At 31.5% G+C, this 26,556-nt stretch overlaps 1 protein-coding gene across 1 annotated transcript in view; it reads right to left on the bottom strand.

The window, feature by feature from the left end:
• The window catches only part of LOC123703218, a 75,158-nt gene that overhangs the window by 8,963 nt on the left and 39,639 nt on the right, over window positions 1-26,556 (bottom strand). Inside the window, exons 2-7 of the mRNA XM_045651147.1 lie at window positions 23,309-23,633; window positions 20,911-21,383; window positions 19,304-19,405; window positions 15,706-15,814; window positions 13,062-13,208; window positions 3,099-3,233 (exon numbers count right to left, since the gene is read on the bottom strand). Of these exons, the coding sequence (XP_045507103.1) occupies window positions 3,099-3,233; window positions 13,062-13,208; window positions 15,706-15,814; window positions 19,304-19,405; window positions 20,911-21,383; window positions 23,309-23,522 (1,180 nt within the window). The 5' untranslated portion in view covers window positions 23,523-23,633. The remainder of the gene's footprint in view (window positions 1-3,098; window positions 3,234-13,061; window positions 13,209-15,705; window positions 15,815-19,303; window positions 19,406-20,910; window positions 21,384-23,308; window positions 23,634-26,556) is intronic.

The raw sequence follows: 26,556 nt of genomic DNA, 5'->3' as shown, positions 1-26,556 counted from the left end.
TGTATAGTCAATAATTATTAACAACATAATATAAGAAAACATATGAAATCATAAAAAATAGAGCTCTATGTAACGTGGTTGTTTCCGTACACTAAAGCATCATCACATAATATACCTACTCGCCTATATGTCGATAGATAGCACTATATAGAGCAGGCTCCAAGAAGATGTTCGTTTGCAAAAATAGCGGACCTAAATCTGACTTCTGATATATATTGTATAGATCCCAGACATCCTATAGACAGATGTTGCCAACCAGTTTTGTGGTCCCCCTCCCCCCACCCCGGTAATTCAATATGGCATACAAAGAAAAAAATAAAAATTTCCAAAACATGTCGTGTGTGGTATCAAATGAAAGAGCTTATTGAGTAGATCACGAATATATATAACATACTATAACATTTCTTACACTTTCTCTAAGATTTTTTAGAAAATTTACGAAAATGCTCCATTTTTGAGTTAACTTTAAACCACTATAGATTGAAAACTCATAAATATATTTTTTAAATTCTTATTTTAAATAATTAACAATAGTCCATTGTTTACGAAAAATATTAGTATAAATAATTCCCTTACGAAATAGCATTTGGTATACTATAAAATAAAAACCTTCGCATACCTAAATGGAGTGGAAAAACATCACATTATTTTTACGAGAGCGTGAGGTATTTTTCTTTATTGTACATACATAAAAAATCTTTTAGCACTTCCCACGCAATACCTACTTATTTGACGAGAAATGGGTGAAATAAATGTGACATATCTAATGTTCATAAAATCTACACGTATCTTTGTACAAACTCGTACATTTATTTAGTCAGCTAGACTTATTGGAGAAGTGATTTATTCGTCATAATAAATCGTTACGGTTTGGAAAGCGGTTTCTACGAAATAATTATTAATATAATTAAAAAACAACGTGTGGCACTCGGGGACTGCCGCGGTAAAGTATTGCATAGCATGCCTTCAAGCCACACCTCCGCCTGTCGGAGTGGGGAGCGTGAGGATTTTTCGTTACGGAATTTCTCGATTCGGTCCCCGCGCTCAAGGCCCGCGATAGAAGCTTTGCAATAGCTTAAAAAATAAAAAATACGTAAACACGATAATTTCATACAATATCGTGTTGTCACCGATCCTTGATAAGTGTACAAAGTTTGAATTAAATCTGTACGTTGAAAGTAGGTCAAAATTGAGCGTAAAGGAGTCGGTTACAAACATACAGGTGAAGCTAATAAAAGCGTGTTAAAAAGCCGGGAAAATTATGCAGTATGTAACTCAGCATTTAACCTAGGCATCATCACTACATAGTATAAAACAAAGTCACTTTCTATGTCCCTTTGTATGCATAAATCTTTAAAACTACGCAACGGATTTTGATGCGGTTTTTTTTAATAGATAGATTAATTCAAGAAGAAGGTTATTTAGTATATAATTTATTAGGTTTTAGACACAGCGGGGGGAGCCGCGGGCGGTTAGCTAGTTAATATATTATAAACTTATATTATAAAGCTGAAGAGTTTGTTTGTTTGAACGCGCTAATCTCAGGTACTGGTCCGATTTGAAAAATTCTTTCGGTGTTAATTAGATAGCCCATTTATCGAGGAAGGCTAGGCTATAATATATCATTACGCTAAGACCAACAGGGACAACCACGCGGGTGAAACCGCGAAGCACAGCTAGTTAATTATAATTCTTCCGTGTAACTAAATTTGATTTCAAAAGCTGGACTTTTTATATACACGTGGATTCAGGAATAATTTAGGTTCATAATTCTATTCATTCATTTGTATGAATGTAAAATGTATGTAAGTTTATAATCCAGCTCATTAGTATGGGTCCCCATGCCCTACAAAGGATTTGGGACGAGATACCATTTTAAAAGGCTTACCCTATTTGCCTACATATACAGCAATCAACCATGTAATGTTTCAGAGAATTTGACACTTTGCTAGTGATGTAATTTTCTAGCGAACTTAGTAGTACCTACCTACTTTGTTATTGTTTAAAAATGCTTTAAAATAATTTGTAATTTTAATGAATTTAAAGTTTCTAAAAATAGAAAGTTATGCATTTTAGGAATACAAAGACGCAATAAATTAATTTACGTCAGATACTCAAATATTACAAAGTCTTTTTAAACAAATAACTTCGTATAACATGTTTTATACGAAAATTATCTAGAAACTTGCTTTTTAATATAAAGATTGTTTTCCAGTGCTTTACAGTTTATATGTACTTTATTTTGCCAGACCTTATATACAGTAAAGTAAGTTTAGATAGGTTATTATTACATGATTTACATGACAGCTGTCAAGTTAACAACGTTTACTAAGAAGAAAGACCTTTTTCTGCTCCTTTCATCCCACGCAAGCCAGGAACACTCAGCCTGTTCGCGACAACTATCCTTGTAGAGTTGAAATATTCAAAGTGGCTAGACAGGTGTATAATTTAAAATAAATAAAATATTAAAATAATATGTAACAGGTATATAATTTAAAACAAATAAAATATTAAATTAATATATGTACCTATTCTGTTTTCAGTTTTCAGTTTAATAAAAACGTTAGTATCAGTAGATATCCATACTAATATTATAAAGCTGAAGAGTTTGTTTGTTTGAACGCGCTTATCTCGGGAACTTACTGGTGCGATTTGAAAAATTCTTTCGGTGTTAGATAGCCCATTTATCGAGGAAGGCTATAGGCTATATATCCTCACGCTAAGACTAATAGGAGCGGAGCAGCGGGTAAAACCGCGGGAAACAGCTAGTAAAGTATAAAGTAGTCGTAGGAATGGGATTGAGTTTTAATCACATTTAAGCGAGTGACACAAAAAAAAATCAGAGATTATTTTATTTAGCACTAAACTCATTTTAACTATACCGAGAGGTATAACTATAGAGAACAATAAATCATAAAAAACATAGTTTACGATCATAAAAAATTGTCCCCACATCAGCATGAGTTTCTACAACTCTGAATTTTAAGCAACCACTTATAGCTTAGGTACATAACACAGTATAATTGACAGTCAGTAACATAATAAACAATATGAATTAGATGCTATTGTATTTAATTTTAAAGAGACATGATACTTACTCTGAACAACATGTACGGTGACGGAGGCAGCCCGCGCGTTCGCTGGCACGCAAGTGTAATTCCCCGCGTGACGAGGTTCAGCTTTGCCGATCACTAGCTCGCTTGTGTGCCTCCCGTTGTGAACGCTTACGCCATCTGTTGAAGAAAAATGCTGTTAATATAATAATACTGTAAATATAATAAACGATGACTCAAAGACAGTGTTGTACGTAAACAACTAGACTCACAATCACGCTCGAAAACTGTCGGAAAACTCTGCCTCTCTCTATTAAGCAGAGTTTGCTAATGAGCGTATACGATAGACTTTGAACATTACTGCTACGAAATAAGGTGCTACTTTGAATGAATTTTTATACTATCCCGTTTATATATGCTAGTGATATTGTTACTGCCTTTAAGACGCTTAATCTAAAAAATACTTGTGATCTTTGGGGAATGTCCGTAAATTTAGTTAATAATATAATAGAAAATATTGCAAAAAATTTAGCTTTCATATTTAATAAGTGTTGTGACTATGGTACATTTCCTAATTTACTAAAGCTTAGTAAAGTTATACCTCTATTTAAGAAGGGCGATCAAGAAGACTGTAACAATAATTATAGACCTATCTCTATTTTACCAACATTAAGTAAGGTATTCGAGAAGTAAATATTAAACCAATTGAGTAGTCATTTTGCATCTAATGATTTACTGCACACCAAACAGTTTGGTTTCACAAAGGGGCGCTCAACCACAGATGCTGGAGTTGCACTTCTAACACATATTTATAAAGCATGGGAAAACTCAAAAAATGCTCTGGGGATATTTTGTGACCTCTCCAAGGCATTTGACTGCGTTGAACATTGTACTTTGTTACGTAAAATTAATCACTATGGAATTACAGGAAAAGCCCAGAACCTCATAGCGTCATACCTGCATGATAGGATACAGACTGTAGTTGTTAATGGAGAACGTTCTAGCGGTGCGTCAATTAACATTGGTGTTCCACAGGGGTCCATTTTAGGTCCCTTCTTGTTCTTGGTATATATCAATGACCTTCCCTATTATTTGCAGGATAGGTCTGAAATAGTTCTGTTTGCAGATGATACCTCATTAATTTTTAATGTGGATAGGCATGACCCAAATGTTGACGAAGTGAACAGTGCTCTTTTACACATATCTGAATGGTTTACTGCCAATAATTCATTATTAAATGCCAAAAAAACCACATGTGTTGAATTTTTACTTCCTAATGTAAAAAAGTTGAACAGAGATATTACCTTGAACGGGGAGGTATTGCATCCTACTGAGTCTACTGTATTTATAGGGTTAACATTGGATGAGAAACTACAGTGGGGAGCCCATGTCAACACCGCTGCAGGTAAGCTCAGTTCAGCTGCATATGCAGTCCGAAAAATAAGGCATCTCACCGATAAAGATACGGCTAGATTGGTTTATTTCAGCTACTTTCATAGCATTATGTCCTATGGAATTCTACTGTGGGACAAGGCTGCAGATATAGAAACTATATTTATCTTACAGAAAAGAGCCATTCGCTCTATACAGGGTGTAATCGTTAAGTGTGCACAGGCGATTAATCCGTAACTATTACAGATATCAAAAAACTTTAAACTGATATCGAAAGTATTTAACCTAATGAGTAAAATGGCCATAATAAATTTTTAAAAATAAAACGAGAAATATCTAAAAAAATAACTTGAAACCCTCCCATACATTTAGTATGAGAAACGAATATCCTATGTACATGGGTTGATCCAAAAGTAATGATAATCAATTAAACAAGGTCATTACAGTTATAATAATTATGAAGTTCTCTAGACAGTCTTCTAACTAGAAAATATACTTCAATATTTTTTTTCCTAAACTTAAAAAAAACTTTGAGTTCATCCACAAAAACCCCTCCACGCGGCCATCACTTCGCTGTCGTCTTAAAATAATTTATTGCTAAGAAAGTGTTTCTTGTGCCGAGGAAATAGATAAAAGTAAATAGGAGCTAGATCTAAAAAATAGGGTAGGTGTTCAAGCATTTGGAATGCCGATTTTTGAATGGCAGCCATCGAAACTGACGCTTTGTGATCTGGTGCGTTGTCTTGGTGAAACAGCGTTCAGGTCCGCAGTTTGCCATGTCTCTTTTCCTTACTAACCTACCGCAATCTTTTAATTTGGTCTGTTTAGTAAGAGCCCAATATAGTGGCTACCTTTTTAAAATATTCTACCATAATTATTCCTTCAGCGTCCCAAAAAACTACCGCTTTAATCTAACCTACTGATTTTCACTTTGAATTTCTTCATCGTCACTTTGTAAGCTCGCATCCAGGACATTGATTGTTTTTTGGTTTCAAACATGGTGAACTCGGGTAACGTCCATGATCACAAAACGTGACAAAAAATTATCCTGATATCATTAAAAATTTAAAAATTTACCCTCTACATGTCGAATCGTTGTTTCTTCTTTTCGTCGGGAAATTAATGTAAATAATTGGAAACGTGGCCTGTTGATAAGATTTTTTTGTGATTACTTAGTGAATACATGAGCAAGCAAAAAACATTTATTTTATATTTTTATGTGCACAGGAAATACCCAATTATCATTACTTTTGGATCAACCTAGTACATTTAATATGAAAGATTTTAGCTTTTTCTTTCTTTTTTTGGTTTTCTGCTTTAATTACTTCGCAAATTTGAAGGGAAGTTCATTTAGAAACTGTAAATAGAGCTCCTCATTGTATTGCACAATGAGGACATCACTTCGAAAATCTGCTATGAATACAAAATGTACGGGAAATAAAATGTATGGGAGCGTTTAATGTAACATTTTTGGATATTTCTCGTTTTATTTTTAAAAATTTATTATGGCTATTTTACTCATTAGGTTAAGTACTTTCGATATCAGTTTAAAGTTTTTTGCTATCTGCAATAGTTACGGAATAATCGCTTGTGCACACTTAACGATTACACCCTGTATATAATTTACGTGCTCGGGACTCACTAAGAGATCATTTTAAGAATACTGGTATCCTTACTGTACCATCACAGTATATATTTAATAATATTTTACATGTTCACAAAAACGCCGACTTATACACAAAAGTAGGAGATACACACGATTATGGCACAAGGAACAGGAATAGAATTGAAATGCCATTTTTCCGATTAGCTAAAGTTAAAAATTCATTTATGGGTCAAGGTATACGCTTATACAATATAATTCCTCTCAATATTAAAGAGTTTAGTAGTTCTAAATTTAAAACTTATATAAAAAATGTACTAGTTCAGAGAGCGTACTACGGTATTCAGGAATATATGGACGATAAAGACCCATGGAGGGTTGTCGCGTAAAAACCACAGGACAGTTCTTTGGCATATTATGATATAATATTATGTATAAGTTAGATATAAGTTACATATTATGTAATATTGACATGATTTTAAAAGAGCAACTATGGAGTTTCTTGCCGATTCTTCTCCATAGATACTGCTTTCCGAATCGGTGGTAAATGTTAAAAATACTTATGTAATGACGATTCGAAAGTGCTACTAAATAGTAGTCTAATTGAATAAATGAATGTTTGAGTTTATTTATTTGAGTTTGAGTTTTTCGTGAGTTAACTTGTATATTATTTCCTTTGCCAATTTCATATAGACATTCTTTAAACCCACGTCATTTATTAAAAACATTATAATAGAACGGTTTTGATAAATAGTACCTATATCTACTTAATCACTACATAGTATAAAACAAAGTCGCTTTCTCTGTCCCTATGTCCCTTTGTATGCTTAAATCTTTAAAATTACGCAATGGATTTTGATGCGGTTTTTTTAATAGATTCAAGAGGAAGATTTTAGTATATAATTTATTAGGTTTAAGACAAAGTGGGCGAAGCCGCGGGCGGTAAGCTAGTTATACATAAAACATATATATCTCATAATATTGTATCAAATATATTTGTATTTTAGTATTAAAAGAATCGAAGACTAAAATATTTTCCTTCGTTGCAATTTATTTCATGAGAGTAAACTTCAATATGCATTCCAATTAAAAAAGTTAATTGCTCAAATATTTTTACTGTGTTTGTGGTGAATAAAGATATATTTTAATAAATTGCCTGAAACCAAGTCTAGATGATGATGAGTTGAGTTTTACATTTATAGTCTACTCGCGGTCCGCCCCGGCTTCGCCCGTGGTACATATTTCGCAATAAAAAGTAACCTTTGTCCTTTCTCGGGTATCAAAATATCTCCATACCAAATTTCATGCAAATTGGTTCAGTAGTTTAGGCGTGATTGAGTAACAGACAGCATTTATAATATTAGTATGGATTAAGTTGATCAATGTATTTTATGCTTTATAGTCTTTAAATTTACAAATATCATGATAATATCATGATTTTTAACATCATAAAATACCATAATAATGATTTTTAATTGAAATCTCACGTAACAAAACGTACCTAACAATGAGAATTTATCTAACATTGTAATTGTTAATTTTTCCTATAGTTTCTTGTAGTTTTTGTTTGAAAAGCAAAACATTTTGTGTAGCTCATTTATCGAATAGTCTTTAAACATCACTCTACAATAGGATCGAAGTGAATAAAATATGTTGCTGTTAATAATTACTACCTGTGCCCCGCGATTTTACCCGCATTGCTCCGCTCATGTTAGACTTAGCATGATGATATAGCCTTCCACGATAAATGGGCTATCTAACACCTAAAAAAATTTCAAATCGGAACAGCACTCCTGATTAGAACGTTCAAACAAACAATCTCTTCAACTTGATAAAATCGTTAAACTTAACTTTAATAAACACTTATAAATAAGGTATCTGTGTGGGTAAAGACAAATCCACTATCTATTTTGATAAGACTATACAATTCAACTAATCCTTAGAAATCAGGCGCAGGCCTTTATGTTATAGTTTGTATTGTTCCCAGCTAATGGTTTGCATTTATGAATCTAAAATAGCTTTACTATATAAACGAATCCTTATTTATCCTGGTAATAAACTATTGGAACCAATGAATTGTTTATAGTTTCTCATATTTTATGGAAAATACTTAAACGACAAAAAAAAAATGCCCATAAAATCTAAAAATAACTGAATTTTACTACATAATTTTACGTGTTAATTTATTCAAGAAGATAATTCAGCCAGTATTCAATAGAGAAAATAACAACCTCGTCATAATTACGACGATTATTGTATTCATAAACTAGATAGGGAGGCGAGGTAGCTAAATGACGTAATTCAACGGCGTCGTCGAGACTTATCAAAATCGAAAGAGAAAATAATTTCGAAAAGAAAAGCTTCTATGGTAAAAACCATTTTAGCGGTGGGTTTGGCGTGTACGGATTTTCAAAAATGTAAAAAAAAACAGTTACTTGGGCATTCTCGAGCGCGTCAGATATTCATACTACGTATGCCCCAAGTCCCTCTGATAACAACGGTATACTAATCTGCCGGTTTGCGTGGTGGGGCTAGGCACATAAATTCGTCAAAAATGCACAAAAAAAAAATTTACTCGAGCGCGTCAGATTTTCGGAAGGGGTGTTAAGTAGGCCCCAAGGAAGCTCCCCTTAAAAAAACTGACGATTACGACATGACGATAAGTTATGATGAATTTTTGAAAATGCAGAAAAAAAGAGTCCTTTTGAAATACTCGAGCGCGTCAGATTTTCATAGGGGAGGTTTATCTCGGTATCCTGAAAGCATATTTTCTTAATCTGACAAAAATGTTGGTGGGTTCTCTTAATCTGACCGAAAAAGGTTTGTGGGTTTCTTTTTTTTAATCATCGTTATTTCATATCAATTTTTCTTAACTCCCTCAGTTTTCGAGATATACACAAAAAACCGGGAGTTTGACTTTTTACGATGCTTCAAGTAAAAAAAGTTTTAACTTTGGACAAAAATGAAAAGAGACCTTTTTTTGTAAAATAAAATTACCTTTTTTGTTTATTTAAACTTTTTTTTTGGAAAAAGTAAAGTTCGCGACTTATATGCTGCAACGCGTTTTTCGGAAGATGAAATGGCTCCTCCAGACTTCCGGTCATGCGGAAACCGGCAGATTTTGTATTTTTAGTAAGTTTTAGATTATATTCTTCAAAATAAAAATAAAAACAATCGCGCTCGAGAATGCCGGATTAACGTTTTTTTTTTACAAGTTCGTGACCCTATAACTCGGCGGCGTCAAGGACTTATGGTCAGATTAGTTAAATTTAGTCTTAAAACACTAAAATCAACCCCCAATATCTTAATCTGACGCGCTCGAGTATTTCAGACTATCGATTTTTTTTTACTAATCTGATCGTCTATCCTAGGCGCGCGTCACTACATATAGAGCTAAATAGTTAACAAGGTTGTTCTATTAGGTCTAAGGTATCTCTCATATCTTAAACTGCCACGCTCGAGTATTACAGAAAATTCCCCTCTTCGCCTCCCTATCTAAACGGGGAAGAAAAATTACATAGCGTAATAGTTTAATTTAAAATTGCCTAAAATAATTAGGGTGTATAGTACCTAATACACCCTAATTATTTTAGAATGCGAGAGAAACCTAATTATTTTAGAATGCGAGTGAAATCGATGGTTAAACCTAGTCTCAATAAATAGTGACCTTTTGTATAGCACCCCGTTGCGCTGCTCAAGCAACAACATGCTATAGCGTTTTCGTCGATTGCTTTGAGGATGAGTTTCGCAAATACTTGGGAAATTGATTTATCATAATAATGCCTTGGTTATTTATACACTATTACCTTAATGGTTGGTATAGTATGGTTTATTTATAAAGATTGGATCGATTTTCGACAGTTATTTTTGCGTTTTCTTAAATAGTAACGTTTGAGAAAATATTAAAAAGATATAACATCTATACATAATATAATAAATCTGTAGAAGGGTCAATTCTGTACATTGAAAATATTGAAAAAATAAATAGCAGGGGGTGTTATTGGATCGATACTAAACCCAAATATGTGATTAAAAAAATTTTTGTCTGTCTGTCTGTCTGTCTGTCTGTCTGTCTGTCTGTCTGTCTGTATGTGAAGACATCACGTGAAAACTAACGGTTCGATTTCGATGAAACTTGGTATAATTATACCTTATTATCCTGGGCGTAAAATAGGATACTTTTTATCCTGGAAAAATACGCAGAAAAAAAAACTTAATTTTTGTGTTTTATCCATAGACGTTGTTTTGTAGAACCGCGAACACACGTTGCGTATTATTATAGGCCTAGCCGTATTTGGGTCCAATAGATATTTATAAGATGTCATTGTCAGAGTTAGGTACTCAAAATGGAGAAATAAACCATCCACGCGAAGACCAGCATCCGCGCGGACGGAGTCGCGGGCGGAAGCTAGTAAATAATATAAATAAACATTAATGAATTCAATTTAAATATTTTAGGAGTTCTAGATAACATACATTTGATTGCATATTTCAATTATTTGAATAAAAAAATATATACGAATAAATTCGTTCACTTATTTAGTGAAGAGTGCGCGTGTAGAGCAAACAATATTATGTCTTTGTATTTGTGAACTTATTGAACTTTCCTTCACAATTTAATAAAATAAATTTCACATTCTATTTACGGATAAATTTCACACAACACCACGTGGACGAGACTACAACAATTTAAAACTATAATGAACTACGATAGAATAAACTACGCAAAAAACATCATCACAATATTATAAGTGTGAAAATTGTGAGGATGGATGGATGTTTGTTACACTTTCACGCAAATACCGCTAAACCGATTACAATGAAATTTGCTAAGTAGGTAGCTAAAGACCCAGCATAAGACATAGGCTTCTTTTTTCCCGGAAATCCCACAGGAACGGGAACTATGACAGTTTTTCTTTGAAAACGCGGGCGAAGCCGCGGAAGTCTATAGTTTGTTATTAAATGCTAATTGGCACTTAGTTGTGCACGAACAAACATTCAATTAAATTGATTTGAGTGAAATTGCGGTAAAATGTCACTGTTTGATACTCAATAAGCTCGATGGTTCTCTGTTTCTAATTGTGTTGTGGGTTCCGTATATACGTAAACAATAATTGATCGTAATTATTTGTACACGCTTCGTATTGTCTAATTTGTTAGACTGGTTATGGATGAATTATAATAGGTTATTGTGGATGTCATATAAATTTTCCATGGTTATAGTTTGGGTAATAAATCTTGAATAGTGTTTGTTGAAACATTTATAATTATTTCTAGTTGCTTCTACAATGGCTAATTAATAAACAAAGCTATACAAATTCTATTTATTTTGTGTAAACAAAAAATTTCGTAAAAAAATGTTAAAACGAAGCTTAAATTAACATGTGTGCACATTAAATAGGTAGGTATGTGTAGTTCTTGAAGTGATAATATTCACTTAAAGAACTGAAGTATAAACATGTTGGTTGTCTTCCTTTATAATACTTTATATATAGTATTATAATACGAAGATTTGTTTTTGAGTAAAAGAATAAAAGAGTGTATTATTTCTGTTTCTGTGTCTAATAGTGTTAAGGAAGAGCGGAACCTCCTGACACAAGCATTTATTTGCTTACTAGGAGTGTTCCAATCACAAATAAGTTAAGGACCTATTGTAAAAGGAAGAAATAAATAATTTGAATTTGAATTATATACTTACCATACTTAAAAATTACACATAAAAGCTTTTCATTTCCGTCACACGTCTATTAAAGTAGAGCGAAAACTAATTTAAATACACGGTCATAGTGAAAACTTTGTGTGACGTCATTTGAAAAGTTTTTAGCCTACCCTTGTGTGATATTTGCAGGAGTTTTCATTAAAATCAGACACCACTTTAATAATAATTGATGTTAAAATTTGAAATAATTTTTATTAAATAGACGAATTTACTAGTTCTTATAAAATATGTTATCATACTATTTTGTCAATTATTTATAATTTTGTTTAACGCCTAATCGTTAATTTTTAAAAATAGTTTAAAAAAATCCAAGATAAGATTGCGATATTTAAGTGTGAATATTTTAAAAAAGAGTGTATTCGTTTCCTACGGATATTTAATGAATAACTGATGATATAAAAATATAATAATTACAAACAAACAGTGTTTTAATTAAGCCAAACATTAAAAGCGCATGTAAGGTGTTATATTTTTAAAAGAATAAATATTTTTATAAGAATTGGATAATTCAATCTTGAACTTATATGTTCCATAACATTTCTATAAATTCTTTCTAAGCTACAATTTTAAGAACAGATATTTGCATTCAATCCTTACACTAGTAGTAACAATTCTTTGAATTCTCGAAGTTTCCAGACTTTTATAGAAAATAAAAGAAATATTATTGTTACGGTGCATTTACATCAAACAAGCGAATGCTCATTTTAACCCCACTACGTCAAATTCTTTAAGGCTAAACACCCTATAGAGCATTCTTTCATTGTTAGTGCGTTCGGAAAGATTCTATGCAATATTTTAATACTGAACAACACTGAATACGAGTTTTCGATTACACTAAAAGAACACGAAAGAATGCTCTTGCTCTAGCTCTAAGTTCGTTTGATGTAAATACATCGTTACACTAGTTGTAACTTCGAATTCTCGAAGGTTCCAGAGTTTTATAGAAAATAAACAAAATATTTCACTGTAACGTGAACAAGAGCATAACACTAGATACACAATACGTAACTTTGCCTTAAGTTTTACATAAACAAACTTCCTGGAATCTCGTTCATTGTTAGTTTTCGGAATAAAGTTTTCTGTGTAGTGGGTATAGAAGTGGGTCATGGTGGGATATCTGTAATCTTTGTTTTATATATAACAATAATATTCAGTTTTTTTTTAAATAACCAGAAAGAAATACTACTTTTAACTGACAAACTGTACGCTTATCAAGGATCGCTTACGATATAATAATTTTATCATTTTTTTAACTATAAGTACCTATTTATGTTTATTCCATACAAATACTTACTCAAGTCATAGTTGATCATCCTGTTCTCAAAATACCAGAACACATAGGATGGTGGTTCTGTGGACCTCTTGACGACGCACACCAGCTTCAGCATGGAACCCTCGTGGATTATTTTCTCGGACTCGCCGACAATTTCTGCGTAGGCCGCTGTTGAAAAAGTTAAGAGTTAGTTGAATATTGAAATATGTTATGCTATGTTTTACTGTATATAATATGTTAGTTTAGTTGGAAATTGAAATATGTTTTACTAGGTTTAACTTTATATTATAACTAGATTTCCACCTGCGGCTTCGCCCGCGTTTTCAAAGGAAAACACGCATAGTTCCCGTTCCCGTGGGATTTCCGGGATGAAACCTATCCTATGTGTTAATACAAGTTACCCTCCATATGTGTGCTAAATTTCATTGTAATCGGTTCAGTAGTCTGTAGTATTTGCGTGAAAGAGTAACAAACACACACACATCCAAACAAACTTTCGCATTTATAATATTAGTAAGATAGAATAGGATAAGATAAGATAGGTTTTATCTTGTGTGTAGGTATATTTTAGGTATATAGTTAAATGGAAAATTGAATATCTATTTATTTATATGTTTAATTGTATCTATACAATTGCTCTAGCAATCATTCTATAGACACTCGCCCCGGTAAGTTTTTTTTCTTTGTAGAGTTACCTAACAGTTATTATTATTATATTGGTAAGCTGTGCATAAGAAAAAAATACAATTTAATTAATCTAATAAAATGTAATATAGATATAAATCATTTAAAATATCGTTAATTGAACGAAAACATAATTTATTAAATGAGTATCAACGCTAAATGCTCATGAATTAATTCTTCGAATCTTCGTTCTTGGAATAATAATCTCATAATTATTATTATACTAATAATTTACGTTTTTATTACATATTAATTGAGCTTGATCAATTGATAATTATGTAATAGAGTGAGATTTATCATTTATTAAACTTCTCAATCGAAAATATCATAAAATTAAGCATGCCCCGAAAAATCTTAGATATTTATTTTAATCTATTAAAGTAAGCAATTTATATAATCATATAAGTAAACCTCTATAATCGCCTAGTCTAGAAATCTCTCTGTTTATTTATAATTTAACATTCTACAGAACAAAACTGAGCCCAGACAGATTGTCTCAAATCTTTGTTTAATTTAAGACAATATTTACATGTACTTATGAGAGCAATACACTTAATATTCTTAACTAGCGGACCGCCCCGGCTTCGGCCGTGGTACCTGTTTACGTTTTTTCTCAATAAGAACCATCCTCGTACTTCAAGGGTCAAATCTGTTCAGCCGTTCTCAAGTTCTCAAGTACCTACAAATTTTGAGATTCATTTTTATATTATAGATATCAAAGATATCAATTTATTTTAATACCATCGCGTTTATATAAATATTGCGTAACTGAAAACTTTCCAAGCGACGGCATCCATTTTAAATCAGTCTTTAGAAAGTATACAAGAATATTTTTAGCTTGGAACAACAAAACTTTTACGAAGGAAAATTTTCATTAAAATAGGCAGTAGGCACTTATAGATACACTTCTGTATTATTTATACGTAATTAACCATGAAAATTCTCTTTTATGTTTCGTATTACTGAATATCAAATAGAAACTTTTGATATAAGGGGAATATAGTATACGAAATAGGGACAAATGATAATATTATGCGAAAGTATGTTTAAAACATACGACACGATATCAGATGCCTCGACACGTAATCTATTAACACATGTCCGACTACGTAAGATTTAATTTTGTTTTATAAACTAAAATATAAATAAATCTCTTCTAATTTGAAAAGTGAACTTTAATAAAAACAGTCTGTTACTTCAATTAAATATTAATTTTCAATATAGATTTATCTCATATGCAATTCTAAGCTTTAGTAGCCCTGTTCTCTGCATTAAGTTTATAAGTAGTAAAATCTTATAATAGCATTTACTTATGGATAAGATGCATTTCAATCTAATTAGAGATCGGAACACGTTATTTTCTTCGCTCTATGGAGCGGCAACGGAATCATACGATAAAGTTACATATTAGACATTATTTTTGTATCGGATTGTATAAAAACTAAAAAGCTCTTAAGAATGTTATTTCATAAGGAAACGAGGACTTGGTATTATTTATTCAAATGGCTCTCATATATTGTAATAGTGACACGCAACTTGACGAATTTCATACAATATGTACTCCAAAATATTACATAATAGAAGTAATATAATAATATAATATCTCAAAAAATAATACTGTAGAAAAAACGTATATATACTTAAGGTATATAATATACTAAATCGTATTCAGCTTCTAATGTATAATGTTTCGCATACATAATTTAAATTTTAAGATGTTTATTTAAAACTAATGTGTAATTAATTACTTATTTAAAAGACATATCAATACAATTCTCGATACTTATAAAACATATTCACTACTCACTATTTTTAAAACTAATTTATTAACCAGTAAATCAACGCAAAAATATAATTTATTTTCCAAACAATACAAAGCATTATTCCGTCTATAAAATGTATTTTTCACTATATCACTTAAAGCAGTCACACATTGTCATGTTACAGACAAACCACAAATTCAATAAAATTGCTGACTTACCAACTAAAACGAGCTTGAAGAAAATGCTCGTCGGCGGATGTGTTGGTACCTGGCACTCGTAGTAACCCGCGTCAGCTGATGTCGCGAAGCGTATGTGCAACGCCCAGTCCTGGTTACAGAAATGTTATGTTAACAGGTACATTTAAGGGTGCTTTTCTACCAATAATGTGCGAGGATAGCGAGGAATTACCATTAAGACGTAAGTATAGCATCTCACTTTATAGTGTCGAGCATGAGAATAATTAATAAAATAAATTCACGAAGAAAAAAAGTATCTTCTATCAAATAATTAGGTACTAATCGAAATATTGTGAAGTTAATAACCGTCTCGAAAAATAGAAACAACTTATTGATTCAAGCCTGTTTCAGTAATCACTTTAGCGGACGATAGGTTATCAACCTTTTTACGCATGCTAAACGATTGATTTTATACCGTCCTGTAGAGAGATTAATCATGAATTTTAAGTACAACATTTTTCATGTGAGCCTTGGTACATAGATTATTTATGTTCCCACGTAGACATTTGTTAAACTTCAATATTATTATATAGAAGTTAACATTGGAAAAGATGAAAAATAAACATAACTTGCATAATGTAAATTTGTGTGGATCAAGGTCATATTTTTATAAAGATCAATTGTGTATTTGTCGCTGGCAAATTGTATAATCTCGCCGTTTACAAAAGCTCGGCATTTTGTAATATGTCGAGAATTCGTAATCAGAAATTTTTCGTTTGGATAAGGGGGTGGGTTAGGTTAGGTTCGTGTTTTTAAAACTACACAGAAATAGGAGCCCCGCGAGGTAGGGCCCCGTCGGCTCGCGACCGTCCTTTTGTAGAATTTTGGAAAAAGTAAATCCTCAGCATTTGTAAACTTCGAAATTATACAATTTGCCTGCGACATATTGATTGTTTTAAGTAAATATGTCTTGTAAAGCTTATTTTCCTCGATATACCTAGAATCTTTCTAATCGCGTATTTATTTGTCCATAAGAGTAAATCGTTAGAGACGATCAATCCAATCCTTTTTAATAGATATTATTGTACAAGATATTATTATGTTGTAGTTACTGATGTTGAAACTAACATTTTAACAAACAACAAGCGGTGTTTTGTCTGGGTTATAATAGTGAAGTGTTTAGGTTCCCACTGGAAAAATATTGTCTGATGAACACTGTTATTCTAGCGTCTGGGTGTTCATAAATACTGTATGAATAGTGAATACTGACAAGCCCAGCGGTTTATCACGCGTACAAAACAAGGACAAAAACATATGCTATTTCAATTATTAGTTTAAATGTTGATTTTTGAAAAAATAAACCTATATTTTGCTTTGAGATTGGAGATTTAAAGAAAAAAAAATTCAAAATAAAAGGCTTGGTAACAATGTAGGTAGCTATTTTAATATAGAAACAATGTTTTTTTTTTAATTCATAGATATGTAATTATGTAGTAGTTTTGGTCAAAGTATAATATTGTGCCTACTACGTGTAGAAAAATAAATTTAGATCATGTTCCTACTTTTTAAAAACAAATAAAGCTTTACTCATAATATTTACTATTTATAAAGAAAAAACATTCTCAATTACATAAAATTACATTATCTCTACCATTTAATCCCGAGATGCTGTCGATAAGTAAAACGAAAACTTATATTGAACTTCACAAAGTAATTACAGTGAATTGAACGAATTTAACGTTAATTGTTTTTACAATTGCCTTCCGTTCAATGCTTGGTATTGGGAATAATCTACAGATTGCCTGAACTACTTTGGAGTTTTAAATGTTCTCATAGGTGTATTGTAATTTTAAAACAGTAACGGTAAAAATTGCAGATACACTTTTTGTAATATTAAGGTTTGTTGGAGTTAAATATAAACTACTAAACGAATATAACTGAGATAAAAAAGCATACGTTAGTTGTTAAAGATGTACATCTTCAAACGTAGAAGAATTGTTAAAAATCGACACAGTAGTTATCTAGTTTATTCGTTACTTACTAAAATACATAATATATTTCCTCTTTATGATATTAGAATAGATAGTTCACCTTCAAATTCATTAGCATAAAGCATTGCGTTACATGATAGAAAGAAACGAAAGCATATCGATCAAACAATAAGAAGCGTATTTAATAAGTTAATAAACGATCCAAAAAATAGTTACAATCTATTGATTCAAGTCTGTTTGTATTATTTTTAGCGGACAATAGGTTATCGACCTTTTACCCTGCGAAGTGGTTTTAGATTTCGCTATCGATTAAGCGATCTGTAACCCAAATAAATTAAGCAATACACTAACTGAAAATACGCGAGTAAACAAATTACTAATAACTATGACTTAGTTTTGTGAATTTAGTGATGAAGTTTAAGTTCAGGTATAGACTCCAAGAACAATACTTAACTACATATAGTTTTTATCTTCTAAGAGTACCTACATTTTTCTAAGAGTTCCATTATCCATACTAATATTATAAATTCGAAAGTAACTCTGTCTGTCTGTCTGTCTGTTACTCAATCACGCCTAAACTACTGAACCAATTTTCATGAAATTTGGTATGGATATATTTTGATACCCAAGAAAGGACATATGCTACTTTTTATCCCGGGAAAATAACGCAATCTCGGAAATCCCACGGGAACGGGAACTAAGCGGGTTTTTCTTTGACTGCGCGGGCGAAGCCGCGGGCGGAAACCTAGTAACCTATAATAAAACTTTATAATTCAATAACATCAAAAGAAAAAAAAAAGCAAAGTACAACAATTATATTTTTCATAAAACGAAACATCACTGGTCGTTATCTTAAAAAAAAATATAATATCTACAATTATCGTCTTCTCAAAGAATAACAAACAACAAAAACATTACTATAATATTTATCTGAAAGTCGCTCATACTTGTACAATAATGTATTTTATATTATGTTTAATGTAACTTTACCGTATTTCTTTGTATTTCATAGTTATAGATAATGTATCTCGAATCTTTTAGCAGATTTTATATTCTAGGTTCTGTCATTTTATTTTATTCTAGCTTTCCGCCCGCGGCTTCGCCCGCGCAGTCAAAGAAAAACCCGCATAGTTCCCCGTGGGATTTCTGTGATAAAACCTATCCTATGCCCTTTCTCGGTTATCAAAATATCTCTATATCAAATTTCATGCAAATTGGTTCAGTAGTTAAGGCGTGATTGAGTAACAGACAGACAGACAGAGTTACTTACGCATTTATTATATTAGTATGGATTTTATCAAAATGTTGTTTATGTATGTACATTATATCAAAGGATTCAATTCAATTAGGCAAGCAGTTCAAATTCTAAGAATTTAATTTCGTTTTCCCCTAAGACATTCCTATCAAGTAGGAATTATCTTACATACAAATAATTTTCTTACCATCGATCGAAACAACAGGAAGGACCTACAGTTAGTGACTATAATCACTTAACAACCAAGAACCAAGAACTTATTTCTAAAATTATTCAATATATATATATATATATTTAATTCGAATCTTCTGAAAATGCCTTAAAACAAATCGAAACGCCAATTCAACATTACAATACTGCAGCCTATATCAAGATGGATTACAGTTCAAAATACCTTAACATGTCTTCCATGAGCTGAGAAGAATCTGCTATCCGCACTATACGTCACTAACCCGACAGACAATAATGAGTAGTCTTTCCTCCTGATCCACGTTACCTGAAAGAATGTTCTCGATTAACTGTGTTTTAAGATAGAGGTTAAATCCTTTGATATATACGAGAAGATTGTAACGACTTCGTTTTTGATAAGGATTTTGTACGGTATTTTCAAAAATAACAGTACCTAACCTTACTACGTCTCTTTACAATATCAGGCGGAGCTACCATAAAGTCTTGAACAGTTTTAATTCCATTATGGAAAAATGACAGAGACAAACTATATAAGTCGTCTAGCGCCATCACTTTCCCACACTTTCAGGAGCCTATACATATTCAAGCTGTATTTATAATATTAAATTGGAAATAACATTGCTAAAGATATCATAGTATTGTCTAGTTATGCCCAATCGTTTTGCATATGAACAGGTATGGCAAGACAGACACAAAATAATCTTCATCATTATAATTTTGCTATAATATCAATTTATGGATATCCATACAAACAGGAACTTAAATTTCATCGTAAATCGTTTGAATTTCAGAACAAATATTTATGTTCAATTTTCCGTAGATAACTGGACTTTACCAAATTGTTTGTTCAAGAAGATCAATGTTATTTTACCCTGTATGAACGTATTAACACAGTGCAAACAAGAAAATCATATAATAACCTTGTATTCCCGGCATTGAGATATACATATGGAGACGACACCGCCTACATCACTTATGTTCCGCTGAACATACGCCATATGGCGTAACTGCACGCTCATTTTTTATTTGTTTAAAAGTGAAACGCATCAAATATGCCTTCGTGCGATATTGCACAAATAATACGGAAACATGCAAAGGAATAACTTTCATCGGTAAGTACCTAACTAGGTAATAATTTTTAAAACTTAGTTAGAGCAAAAAAATGGCGCACAGATTTTGTTCGTGGTGTCTCCTCCATACGTAGAAATATTATCTCAATGATTCCCGGTAACATTGAAAGTTCTATTAAACATCTACATCTACAGTCTACAGATAGTAAATAAAACTCACTCTTATTCTTATGTACACAAAATAAGAAATTCGCTTAAAAGCAAATAAAGAACGGGCAATATATTTCTGTTACAAGACAGATATGACCTTTTGGGAGACTTTAAAGGTTTTCTCTTGAAGCTTATCCAATTTAATGTGTGCTCAGAAAAAGATGTACAAAATGTTTACTTTTGAAATAAATGCTATAATATTTGTTGTTGACTTTGCTATTTTAAATTTATAGAAGAGTCTCTCAATACAAACAAGAGGGCAATGTCTTTTTTAAAACTATATACATACATTAGTGACAATCTTTTAAATAATTTATAGGAATAAGTCTAAACTAAAATATCTAAGTGTGTATGGCGACCAATTTTGAATCACGTAATTTATGCATCAATGTGAAAGCACATAAAATTTTTATAAATTTATGAAGAGTAGAAAATTCTGCAGATACTTCTGGTCTTTCATCGTACGTTTGTTAATAATAGACATCTCTAAATTTAAACACTAAAAATATTTAAAAAAGTTTCAACTACTTACCGTGTTTTCAGTAATATCGCTAACTTCACAATGCAATATAGCTGTAGTTCCTATTTGAGCTATAACTGTTGTACAATTTTCAGTCAAAAATATACCATTTTTACTACTTTTACCACTTAATTTATTCACTGCTGATGCAGTTGAATCTCTATACATTTTCTTTACTTTATTCAATGATTTCGACATTTCTGTTTCATCCATTTCTAACGCTACTTCTTTATCTGATAGTCTGTCGTGTTTGTGATGTTTATCACGTTTAATTTCTCTATTTTCTTCAATTATATTATCTATGTTATCTATATTATCTGTATAATCATTATCTAATAGAGTGGCGGATAGTCGAAGGGGTTTGGGTAGTTTTGGATGTGTAGTGGTATATGCACTTATTGTGTAGGCATTGGTATGACCATCTGTTGTTGAATACATTGCTGGTTCTGTGGTTGTACTCGTTGATGTTGTCCTTCTTCTGTGACCTGTAATGACAAAGTTATTAAAGGTTTTCTATTTAATATGATGAGCGCTATAAAAGAGAGGATTGGGAGCCATCGATCAATTACTGATAGTGACTTGCTTTCTTGCTTTTATGATTATTAAACGCGCCAATCTGTTAAAGTAGTACCACAGTATAAAGAGACTTTGGACGTACAATAGTTTGGCCAGAATGTGTTTAATATATTATTACTAGCTTTCCACCCGTGGCATCGCCCGCGCAGTCAAAGAAAAGCCCGCATAGTTCCCGTTCCCGTGGGATTTCCGGGATAAAACCTATCCTATGTCCTTTCTCGGGTATAAAAATATCTCTATACCCAATTTCATACAAATTGGTTCAGTAGTTAAGGCGTGATTGAGTAACAGACAGACAGACAGAGTTACTTTCGCATTTATAATATTAGTATGGAATTATTATCGTTAAGGTACCAGCAAAGTAATTGGGTCACATTGTAATTTAATTTTAATAAAAATACACTGAATTATATCGCTGGTCGCTCATATTTTCATTTAATATTATTAATTAATATAATAATAATAATACTGCATTTTTTATTCTGTATTTTAATTTTTAGTGTATTTTGTGGTATTTTTTATATCAATTTTGGATATTACTACACATTATAGTTTATTATCATCATGTTGCAAAATTAAACGACGGTGGCTCTTTTTTATGTATATTTTTGCATAAGCAAATTAAATGTCCGAATCATTTAATGTTAGATAGTATTCCAAACAATATTTTTGTCGTTAACATTATTAATACATTTTATTTTCTGTACGATCGTATATTTGTGACTTATTCGAATGGATAAAATTGGTATCCACTGCATTTAAGATTGCATCTACTCACATATTATTATGTGTGTTAAATATTAATTGAAATACCATCAAAATAGTATCCTTTTGTATGTTTTCTTAGTAATGTATCGATAAAAGACTTTAACCCCTATCCTTATTGTTAATTTTGAACTTAAACTTCCATTTTTCATGCCCCGTCAATATCAACTCCAATTAAATGAATGTTTTATCATTAAGTGTATTAAATTTGTATTTTAATTATACGCTTCACGATTCCTTGAGTTGATTGAGTGGTATTCAGTTTTATTCATTAATTTCTACGGGTTCATTATTAACGAAATATAATATTTTTTTATTAATGAGGGTTGAACATTGAAGTGTTTATTCCCAAGGTTTTGCTTGTTGGAAACTATAATTATGATAGCTTAGGAGTATTAGATTTGTGATTTATTTGGGTCATAAAAATTAAGTGTTTTCAGGCCAGGCGGTTATTGTAAGTTAAATTTTTGTGTACTAGCTCTCAGCTTGCGGCTTTGCCTGATTTATCCAACTATATGAAATCTTACTCGAGAATCACTCGAAAAAAAAAACCGCAAAGTTTGTTGCGCAGTTTTAAAGATTTAAGCATACATAGAGAGGGACAAGACAGTGATAAGAATCAATGAACAGGTGGACAAAAATATGGCATGAAAAGGAAAACATGTTCTTTTAACGTTGCTAATTTAAACAAAATAGGCCATAATAAAGACTTGAATAAACTTTTACTTACTACTTATATACTTTCAGAATACAATTATTTTCTTGTTTCCAAAACACTGTTAAAAATAATACTTTATTTTTTCCTTTCGGCAATTATTCATTAATTGCCTCAAATTGGTTTTAATCGACCAATTATAATTGTTTTGTTGAACTCATAATTATTCATATAGTGTTTGATCAATAGTTTTTTGTTCATTCCTTGTTTTTCCATACCTACCTACTACAAATGTTCATGTGTTTTATAGGTACAAAAAATAACACTACACTTAATATTAAAGGTTTAAGTTGTTAATGTGTGTACATATTATTATGAATATACAAAACCAAATATAAGGAGAAAAAAAATTACCCTTTTTATGATGTCTTGTAAAATTACCAAACACACTGCCCAATCTCTGCTGATTTCTAGCCGCGCACAGTTCCAACGAGGTCAAATCGTTCGGATTTTGCGTCACGTAAATGGAAGACTTAGACTCCATAGCACCTGTGTTCACTAACATTTCCGCTTCTAGCAACAGAACGACAGTGGCATAGAGTAGCTTTAGTTCTTTACAGCAATACATTGTTTTGGCACTAGCGACACGTTTGCTGTTCACATAACGCACTTAAGTTTATAGTCATTATTGTTTTTTGAATTGGCTGGGTGTTATCTTGATTTTCGGTGCTTCTGCATTCTGTAACAAATGAGATTTATTTTAGTTTCGTCATACAGATACCTTATTGTTATAATTATCGGTTATATTACAGAGGGAAATTAATTAAAAATATATACACAACATAATATTATGGTGAGTCAACTTGTTTTTTTTTTTTAAGTTTGGAATTAACTTTAACAAAGTAATCCTCACCATCCTTATCCGTATGTATAGACTATAGTGTATACGTATAAGTATAAACGTTTGTATGCCATTCTTTCACGTCGTAACGGAGTGACTTTATCGTATGATTTTGTGTCTGGAGATAGTTAGAAAGCTAGAAAATGACAAGTGTACTTTTAAGCGGAGTGAAAAATATCATTCCCAAGGGAAATTTCCTTTCACCACGCGAGCGAAGCCGCGGGTAGAAAGCTAGTAGTGGTAATGGTTATTATTATTATAAGTAGGTACTATTGGTACATATTAAAATCGCTCGTATGATTATAATATAATTCGCTTTTAAGCCCGCTGTAACTCCCAACTAACCTAACCAACCTAACCTAACCCTACCTAACCCTAAACAAACATACCAAATATTGTTTCACAATTCAACCTCTATTCAAAGACCATAATAAATTCAGCTTGGCCTTATCAAACTATTGACAAGCAAATGATAGTGTTCTGAAGCAATTTACCAGCTATTGTGGTTATGTATTTGAGTATTGTGTGTATTGTATTGAATGTTGACTTTGTGTAATTAGGGTTGGTAATGGTTATTACTTTTATATACATATAATATGTAGACATGTACATATATTTAGGTAATTCACATACCAATCCAAGTTTTGTAATTTACAAAAATATTATATGAAATTTCTTTTTGGAGGATAAACAATCCTATATAGCTGAAACAGAGTTTATAAATATATATATATATATATATATATAATGCAGTCATTTAGGGCCAAATTAGATGCAAATTTTGGAAGATCGAAAAGACTGGTTATCTCCTTACCACGTTAAAACTTGTATTCTAGCAACTTAAAACTTTTTGCAAAATTCACATTAATTGGATGGTCGCAAGTATGAAAATCAGGGGGTATAAGGTCACAAAAATCGATTTAAATTTTTTATGGGTTTTACGCTATTTGTATTTATTATCAATATTGTAGAGAATTCAATGCTCTACAACTTTTCTTATAAACATTTTTTTATAACTTGAACTAGTTTCGTTTTACGTTCTTTTCTAAGTAGTTTAAATACAATGATAATTAAATTACAATTATAATACCTTAATTATTACAACGATAATTATAACCGAACCTCTAATAATTATTCTAAATCAATAACGTATTACGAAACATAATATCGTTCACTTAAAGCCTCGATATAATAACAATTGAGAACAGCTCATGTGCACCGATTATCGACAATTATCGTCATAGCAGTTAGGTAACGGTTTAAATAACGATATATTATCTGTGGTATATGGATACTTTGTGGTGTAGACAAGCCTTTAGTGAAGGTAGTAAATTGACTTAAATATTATATGCTAGTTGTCCCGGCAAACGTTGTTCTGCCTTAACTCTTATCACTGAACGGTATGAAAAATAGATGTTGGCCGATTCTCAGATCTACTCAATAGGCACGCACAATATCATTAGGGCAGTGCCGTTTCTAAGGAGTATGGTAACTCACATTGGGACTTAATAATTTTATCTACACCAATATTATAAAGAGTAAAACTTTGTTGATTGTTTGTTTGTTTGTTTGATTGTAATGAATAGGCCCATAAACTACTGAACCGATTTAAAAAATTCTTTCACCATTCGAAAGCTACATTATCCACGAGTACCTAATATAGGCTATGTTTTATCACGATAAGACCAACAGGAGCGGAGCCTCGCGGGTGAAACCGCGCGGCACAGCTAGTAAGATATAAAGCTGAAGAATTAATTTATTATTTACTATTTAATCGCAGATATTATTGGTTCAAATTGATTTGTTATTGTGTTAGAAAATTCATATATCGGATTTGGCTAAAATCACGCTACAATAAGAGAATTAAGACAAATCTAGAAAAAACGAATTTGTAGAAGATAAGATGTATATTCTATAGAATAAAAAATAAACTAAAGGATTGGTTGAAAAACCAAGGCGAAAAGGAAAATTCGCTACGAATAAATGCTACGCAGCTCTACGCAGCTTATAAACCGGTAACCATAACAGCCTTTTTTATTAGATTGTCGAAAAGTATTAAACTCCTTGAGTGCTAAGGATTCATATATTATATATTTATGATATTTATTTTGACATGAATATTATACCTACATACAATATGTATATACAGGGTGTAATCGTTAAGTGTGCACAGGCGATTTTTCCGTAACTATTACAGATAACAAAAAACTTTAAACTGATATCGAAAGTACTTAACTTAATGAGTAAAATGGCCGTAATAAATTTTTAAAAATAAAACTAAAATAATAATAATATAACTAAAATAATAATATAACTAAAAGAATAATAAATTCTGTATAAAAAATTGTAGCTAAAGCTTATCTAATATATAAAAATCAATGCCACTTTTCGTTGTAATTCCATAACTCGAGAACGGCTGAACCGATTTCGATAATTCTTTTTTTATTATATTCCTTGAAGTACGAGGATGGTTCTTATGTAGAGAAAACGTTAATATGTACCACGGGCGAAGCCGGGGCGGACCGCTAGTAGCTGTATAAAAAATAATTTGAATTGATTTACAATAACTATATACCCCTTTATACCATTTCAGGCCCTAAGTTTAATTTATTCCGTGTCCTTAGCTCTAGATTGTTATTTTTCTTTACCCAATTTAGTGTAGAATCTTTAAGTTAACCCATATAAATCTATCTATATATAAGACCTAGATTTATAGGTTTCTAAAAAACGAAGAAAAACATAATCACTAGTCGGTTGCCAC

The sequence above is a fragment of the Colias croceus genome, chromosome 25 (genome assembly GCF_905220415.1).
Source record: "Colias croceus chromosome 25, ilColCroc2.1".
NCBI classification, from domain to species: domain Eukaryota; kingdom Metazoa; phylum Arthropoda; class Insecta; order Lepidoptera; family Pieridae; genus Colias; species Colias croceus.
The sequence above is the reverse complement of the archived record's forward strand: the minus strand, read 5'-3'. Positions and strand labels throughout refer to the sequence as shown.